The sequence below is a fragment of the Rhodamnia argentea genome, chromosome 5 (assembly GCF_020921035.1).
Source record: "Rhodamnia argentea isolate NSW1041297 chromosome 5, ASM2092103v1, whole genome shotgun sequence".
Classification (NCBI taxonomy): domain Eukaryota; kingdom Viridiplantae; phylum Streptophyta; class Magnoliopsida; order Myrtales; family Myrtaceae; genus Rhodamnia; species Rhodamnia argentea.
In genome coordinates, this window is record NC_063154.1 from 11,436,536 (window position 1) to 11,444,705 (window position 8,170).

At 40.0% G+C, this 8,170-nt stretch overlaps 1 protein-coding gene across 7 annotated transcripts; it reads right to left on the reverse strand.

Moving 5' to 3' along the window:
• Positions 1–290: 290 nt before the first annotated feature.
• On the reverse strand, positions 291–6,817 carry LOC115726949 (ubiquitin domain-containing protein DSK2b-like). 7 transcript variants are annotated; one of them, XM_030657049.2, is made up of 9 exons: positions 6,729–6,817; positions 6,363–6,656; positions 2,951–3,664; positions 2,229–2,440; positions 2,030–2,143; positions 1,263–1,318; positions 1,075–1,103; positions 875–964; positions 291–760 (listed from the first exon to the last, which is right to left on the reverse strand). In XM_030657049.2, exons 2-9 carry the CDS (start codon positions 6,592–6,594, stop codon positions 612–614), a joined length of 1,596 nt encoding a protein of 531 aa, XP_030512909.1. In that variant the 5' UTR covers positions 6,595–6,656; positions 6,729–6,817; the 3' UTR covers positions 291–611. The 7 variants fall into 7 exon arrangements, 5 of the variants coding, with proteins under 5 accessions (XP_030512909.1, XP_030512911.1, XP_030512910.1 ...); XM_030657051.2 differs by lacking the exon at positions 6,729–6,817 and having other exon boundaries at positions 875–961; positions 6,363–6,722; XM_030657050.2 differs by lacking the exon at positions 6,729–6,817 and having other exon boundaries at positions 6,363–6,722.
• Positions 6,818–8,170: the final 1,353 nt, after the last annotated feature.

An 8,170-nucleotide genomic window follows, 5' to 3' on the forward strand; every position in this document is an offset into this window, starting at 1 on the left:
TGACCCTAACTTGGATAAGACGACGACTATGAGTAGAAGTTGCCAAAAGGAGCGACCGATATGGTGTTAAAACAGGAAATTTCTCTCCCTTCGTAAAAGTTGCACTGGTGGCGGCCCGTTACAGCCAGCTCTACGCCCGTCAATTCAATTATAGCTTGCAGGAATTGAAAGGAAGAAAAAGTTCAAGTAGATTTGATCTACTTCCAACATATCCAACACAAACTGCACAGACAACATGATTAAGGATGGACCAAGCGTTTTAAGAAAGGAGGAAAAGAAGCACAGAGTTAAAGTGGCAAGCAACTCAAATCATGGCAAACGCACTGCTTCCATCCTCCACAAGAAGAAGAATCTTACTTTGAATGAGCAGACGAGACTTCAAGATATAATACATATCCATGTGCATATGTATGTACAGACTTGTGAGGAAAAGGAAGTGCGAACATAGCTTGTTGTGCAAGCCGACCCCAAGGCTTAGAGCTCTACCAATTTGCATGCTTGTCTATACGCCAAGGACACAATGTCCCATCTTTTAGCACATCCCGGTTGATTAATTTAATGTCATCATGAAATTCTCTGTTGTAAAGATAAAAGTAAAGAGCCCCACAACATTATTGACCTAGATTCATCAAAAGACGGTCAACAGCAGCATGGACATTTCCAGACGTTGCACGCAGGGCCCTAATGTTCTCCTGGGTGTCAAAGAAGCCCATTTCTTGAAGCTGCGACAGCTGAGTTGCATAAAGTTCTTCTGGCGGTACTACGAAACGTAGGTCAAAGAAATCAATCATCAGAAATTAATCCCTAAGCAGCTTATGATAAACAGTGATGATGAACAGGGGATAAATGACAAGTCAGGAAAAAAAGACCCAACCATCAGGCATGCTTGGGGTTAAAGTACCAGCTCCAAGGCCACCAAACAAGTTTATCAGCTGCTCAATTCCAGCATTTGTTGGAGTACCTGCTGTATGCAAGCATTTTCACGAAGGCCAGAAAACCAGGATGAATGCACTACTGAAACTGAGATTCGTAAAGAGGTTCAGAATTATGGAATATAACAACTTATCAAGTTACCTGCAGTTTCACCGGTCTGACTCTGCCCCCTGCAAGGAGGTGCGAAATATTAGCAACAAAGAGCATTGGTCCAGCACTGGATAGGTAAATTGTAGAAGGTACTAGTAGATCAGGAGATCAAGAGATCTCACTGTTTGTTCAATGAGCTAGTCTAAAATTGAGGAAAAGACTCGTGCATTTCCACTTACTGGTTTGACAGTGGCCGACTGATTGATTGAACTGATTGTTGGAGAGCTAGCATTTGCTGCGAGAAAATTCAGCTACTAGTAACTCATAAATTGGAACACTACATTATAGTAGTCATCACGCTTGCTCAAATTAACCTCTTAACATGGGCATCAAGGTATAGTTTTCTAATGCCAAAGACAACATACAGAGGCCAGCCAGACTTCATCCTGTTATCGAGCTTGACTAGGACACAATAGAATCAACTCTGATATGACTAGACAAAGAAATGGTGCTAATGCAAAAGTATTATCTAAACCATGCAGAAACTCATGCAAACCCAAAAATGCTCGATTGATGCATGCACTGTCCTATATTATGCCAATCAACGGTCGTTGCAGAACCAAGAGAAGGGATGGGAGAATGCTTTGCAGGAACCAAGAATGTAATGAAACCACACATAGGCATGTTCTGGATGCTGTAAATTTATTGGCCCAAGAACGAAAATTTTCCTCCATGCTAAAAGACAGACAGAATTAGTAGCAAGTCTCCGGATGTTGAAAAATATTGCCTTGATGCATTGGGATGCATGAAAAGGTACATTGTTGCAATATTGATTCTGTGCAAGGGATGTATGTGCAAAGCATGCCAAAGGCTTTGTCTCTGTTTTACCTATTCACCAAAGGCATGGTTTCGAGAGAGTGAGTGAGAAAGAGAGAGATTTGGGTCGGTTTTGAGGAGCGGCAGGACACGTGGAGAAAGGTGTTCATACATTAGATCAGTACCATACCTGCATTGTTTCAGGGGAAGTAAGCTGGCGAAGGAGTTCTGGATTTTGCAACATTTCTCTTACAGGAGGGTTCGAATCAACCATGCTGCGCAGCTGGGGGTTGAGACTGATAATCTAAATTAAGAGAACTTTTTCAGTAGTTGATCCAGCTAAAATCTCTTCAGCACTTTTGTGTAATTTCTCACAAAACCATCATTACCTGATTGATATACTGGGGATTCGAAAATACAGACTGCATCATCTGCGATAGGGCAGGATTTTGCATTAACTGATTCAATGAAGCAGCATCTGCTGAACTGGGAAACATCTCATCCATCTGTGGAAAATTAAGATTTCCTAATCCAGCATTGCTAAGTGGTTGAGTATTGGTCGCAGCATTTGACCTAGTGGTATTGTTCGTCTGGGTCCCTCCTGATGTATGCAACACAAGCAAATTTATGTTAAAAGTCCTATAAAACAATTCCCCAAACTAAAGTGCATGTCCATATACACGTGAACGTCTAAAGACATCAAAGGAAAATTGTCCTATAAAACAGTTTCCTGATACATTCCTGCCCATAACTGCAGCTGGAAAACCATCTTTCAACTTCATATATCAGCTCTTCCTAACCAATATTGTCCAACATACTTCATAATAGGGTGGATCAGTACAGCAGAGGAAAAAGCAGACAATTACATATTGAATAAATGGTCAATGGAGGCTGCAAACTAAAAACACATCCTAGTTCCACATATAGGCCTGTAATAAGTGTAACACTCCTTATTCTTTGATGAACCTTTTCTTTCAATAGCACCATCCTCTAAAGAGAAAAAGGGATTCAAGCTTGAACCAAGAGAAAGAGATCTAAAACAAGGGAAAGACAACTTACCATGCCAAGCAAAAATATTATAAAAAGTAAAAAGGAAGAAGAAGCTTCTTACCACCAGTATTGCCCCAAGGATTAGGCAATGGGCTTGTATTAGGAGCAAGTCCTGCAGTTGCTTCAGAAGATACGCTTGAAGGAGGATTAGTCCCATCTCTAGCTTGTGAACTGCCTTGGCTTCTCAAAAGAGCGGTAAATGGGTTTGAACTTGAGTCATTTCCATTGTTCCCTCCCATGGTTGTGGCATTCAGTAAGGGCTCCTGAACATTTTCATACATGCGTCTCAGCATGTTAAATCCCTCAGGAGAGGCTTCAATGTTGCTCATAGCTCTGTCTGTGTTTCGCATCATTTCACGCATAAGTTCAGGGTTCCTTGCAACTTCTAAAGTCTGACGAAGAATGCCTGGATCATTAAGAATATGTGCTAGCTCTGGATTCCGGTCAATGATCTCACGCGTTTGAGGGTTGCCCACTATCAAGCTGCGCATTAAATCAGGATTATCCATAAGGTTTTGCATGGAAGGCATGTTCATGATCTCTCTCATCATATTGGGATTTTGAGTAAGCTGCTGATGAACTTGTTCAATCTCAGGAAAACCAGCTCCAAACAAAGTCGCCGCAATACCAGCACCCGCACCTTCATCTGAAGCAACATCGCTTGTAATACCTGATGCAGAGTCAATGCTTCCAGCACCAGGAGCGGCAGAAGGAGGCGTGCCTGCCGATAGGGGAGAACCTCGAACCATATGGACAGTATGATCAGCCTGCAGACCTTCAAACGGCAAACCAAAAAATTCCATCAAATCACAAAACTATTCAAAAGTGAAGTATTTGTTAGAAGGATATAGCTAGCCACCTGACTAGATTTTAGTTAGACATAGGATCCCATAAATAAGGGAAAAAAAAGTCGCAAGCACATAAACATTAGAGAAAACAAGTCGCCCACTAATGGCATCATACACTAGCATACATCCACATGCACCATGAAAGGCAGAAGGCTGACACAAAATCAACAGCTGATTTACGTTCAGACATGAACAGAAACTGACACGAACAAGAACTAGAAACTCTGCACCTCCAATCAAAGCAGCTTCAATGATCCATATCACATGACCCAAAGACATTCTTATGTCCATAGCTTATATCATTGTGTTAACAAGATGAACATAAGATATTTGTTTCTGGTGAAGGAACTTCCCATAACTTAATTCTAGGCTCCCATAGAAGAGGAGCGAGTAATTTGTTTAGCTGGTCCTCAACTAAATGCAAACCCTTCTGAAGCTCATCTAACTCATCATTTGTCCAGTCTCAATAAAAGCCAACCGTTCTGTCAGTATCCATCATATCTTGATCCTCACTAGAGCGAAGGGCACTATTTCAGATTATTTATACCACGACATCACCTAACTCCTTCAACTCTGTAAATGAATTAATGCATATATCATCAACTAGCTCCCATCAGTTTGAGCCGTCACTATTTAAGTATGAAATAGGATGACTCTCCAGTTATCAACATCAATATCAGGATGACTCTCCAGATATGGAGTATAAAAATGTATAATTCACAGAGTCGAAACTTCAAAGTTGATTTCATGTTGACATCCTACCTTTACCATTTTCTTTGAGACCATTGTGACCAAACACCTCTCATCTTCGCTTTTTTGGATCACCAGATACATGTTTGTTTGTCCTACTCAACTAATTTTCCCAAGGACTAATTAACTAGATTTTTCAATCAGTTTATTTGAACAATTGAATTCAAATATATACATTTCACATTATCTCTAGATGTGTGGAGTATTGCAATACTATAGTCATTTCTCTGAATCACATATGTTTCTACATCTCCACATTCAATTTGCGGGTCTAGTAGTGAATTGATCTTAATATCTTCGGTCATTTTCGCCAAGTGCAATGCATCTTTGTCTTCATCAACACGTTATTTTAGAAGAGCAAGGGTTTTGCTTGTCCTGATAGACCAAAAAACTTGAAAAATATGGAAGGCAAACAACATTCACCGGGGTGTTCATGATTCAGTTTTGTTCAGTTGCAGTATTCTCAACCCAAACCAAACAACCAAACTGATACCTACAGCATGGTATCCATTTGATTTTCAAACCGATGACACAAAGCTGAAACAAATAAGAAGCATGAACTTATTTTGGATTATGTACTTTCATTATTGTTGGGAAATCAACAAAAGAAAATGCATTTTTCTCCATACAGTAAAATATCAATAGTTAATCGCCATCAAATCCACATAATAATCCATAACTTCAGAAAAAATTCAATTAGTGTATATAAAAACATAAAACTACCAACTAGACTACGTCATGGACTATAACAATATTCAAGATCCATAACGAACAACCAACTTGATAAATGTAACCTCTCATTAGATAGTTCAAAGACATCCTAGATACAGGATAGTTCATACTGCAATTTGCTACTAACTAAAAGCATTAACTTATTTCTTAAAATGCTTGATTTCATTGGCTTCATACGTTGATGAGCCGAAAAATTGATGAGAAAAAAAAAACCATTCCAACAAAACAACAAACTGAACTTCCTTGGTTTAGTCAGTTTTGATGTATCATTCTCCCTTTTTTCCACCCTTAATATTTGCTTAGAACGTGATCTATTAACTGTTCCAGATCATTCTCAACTGATAATTTGAACTCAACTAAAACAATTGAGAGCAATTGCCAGAGATCGCTTTCATCTTGCCTATATCATTGGACAAAGGATTCTAAAGTTGGCGTCTTCCAATAGAAGATATTACTCCATTTACTGAAAAGTACTTTCGTTCTCTTTTAACTCGTTAGATTATTTAGCTGGGTAGAAGGGATGTAATTAACTATTTGCATAATACCTGCAGTCGAACAAAAAGAAGGAAAAAGTACGCACAAAGACGCAGTTCTTATATATCGCAGCGCCAAAGAACTCACTCATCGTGCATTATTTGAAGATTAGAGCAGGAAAGTCAGGAAACCACTTTCTTCAATGGTCTATGCAGTCAGGAGGCGAAAACAAAAGGCATCATCAAGACGCAATTTATTAGGAGGCCATCCTCCAGATTCTAACACTTTTGCCACTCAAAACTATCAAAGATCTACGGAATGCAGCTGGTTCTTCACTATCGCAAAATTAAAAATGAGTAAAATGATAGTGAACGAGGAACCCTTTGAACTCTAATAATCAAACACTGACCAAATCCAGTAATGTGGAGGGCTTTAGAATAAGAATATTGCCCATCATTAAGACTCAAACCCCAAACTTCAACATTCAGTAACTTGGCATTGCATAACTAGTAGAACCAACAGCAACCAACCTTCAAAAAAGCTTAGCCAGACAGCTAAACGCGCCTAAATAACCACCGTATACCCACAGAAGCCTCACAAAATCGATCACAATAACCTGACGAAGCACAGAACCCACGAAATTCCAACGGAAAGACGAGGAAAACGTACCGTAGCTGGCCAAGGTCTGGTCGTCCTTCAAAATCCGGCCTTTGTAAATCAGCCGCTGCTGATCAGCCGGGACTTCGCAATCCCGCGCCAGGGCCGACTTGAAGGCCCCGATCGTGGACTCCAAGCTCGCCCTGACAGCGATTTTGGCGCCGTTGGAGCACCGGACGTTGATCGCGACCCCGCCCTCCCCGCCGGACGATCGGGCGTCGCTGGGATCTCCGTCTGAGCCCATGTCCGCTGCGATCCGACCGGGAAACCCTAGACCCGACAAGGCGGCGATCGGAGCTCGGATCGACGAATCAAGGAGGCGATTACGATTGGGCGCCCGTTGGAGGAAATGTATATATAAGTTGTAAGTAGAATTCGCGTGGAGAGAGAGAGAGAGAGAGGTGCGTTGATGATGCGTCTGTCCAATGCGGAGGGAGAGCTGCTTGCAGGAGAAGAAAAGACGGGATGGAGATTGGCGATGTTTTCTTTCTTCCTTTCATTTTTTTTTTTTTTTTATGGGTGGTGATTTTTTCACTACTCTATTGGCAAAAACAATTCATTTTTTTTTTTTGTGTGTGTTTGACTCTAATATTCCTTATGTCACTCCCCACTCTACAAAATTAATCTTTTTTATTTAGTTAACTCTCCGACCAAAAAACTCTTCTTATTTTTCTCACCAAAAAAAATAACTACCAAAAAAAATCTCTTTTTTTTTTTTTTTTTTGTTCTTACGAGTCCCTCTTACTTCTTCTTCTTCTTTCTTTGCAAGCCTTCGACGTCTTAGTCCTAAGCTCTTGCAAATGTTTCTCGATTTTCTCTCTTGTAAGCCATTCTCTTCTTTGTACACATCCCTAACAGTGACGCCCTTTATGACTAGAGGAGAGAGAGAAATGCAACTCTCTTATTTACTCTCTCTCCTCTCTCGAAAGAATTCTTATTTTTTGGGAAAACACAAATAATTCTCTTTTAAGATCAAAAATCGAAAAACAAACTTTAAATCATTTAACTCCTGCAAAGAGGATGAAAATGAAAGATAAATATGCTTCATGTGATTCAACCACCAGTTGATACAAATATAACCAAAAAAAAAAAAAAAACAAGAAGCTCCAAGTGTTTTCGGAATTGCAATGTTACTTAATCTACTCCATTCTAAATTATATGTTTTGCTGTATTGAGAAAATTCAAGCGGCCAAAAACTTCATAGTTCTCTTTTATTAAAACATAAGAGACATTAAATGGGGGATCTCGGTTTCTATCTTTGATTAGGGAGTTCTTGCACCTGTTTGTAGCGGTCCTTACTTGTTGGGCTGTATGTTTTGCCCTTTTGTTCTTAGTTGCCGTGTATATGTGATTCGGCCTCACTCTGCTTTTGCTTAGCCATAACACCTTTGCACCCGCTATGACACTTCCAAGTGTTGTAACGGGTACGAGGTTTTTGTGTTCGGCTACCTCACTGTAAGTTGCGATGTGGAAAGTTAATATACTTCTTACCTTACCCAAAAAACCAAAAAAAAATACCATAAGAGACCTTGCTAAGGGCGGCTATTGCATTTAAGCTTGGCTCCAAAACCCAAATCCCAAGAAAAAATAAAGATAAATAGACTACTACTTAGACTAAGACACTTACTTGGCTGCAGTAATGACCACCTCTACTGTAATGCCAAATTCCAATAGCCTTAGCTTTGCTTCCAACGATCTTCTCCCAACCAAAAGCCGTTCCAGCTTCGATACTAACTATAGTTGATCTAGTAGTAAGGCAACACACTCTCCTTATACTTGGGAGATTGCTCGTCAAAAAGCTCCCAAGAAACCAAGGACAA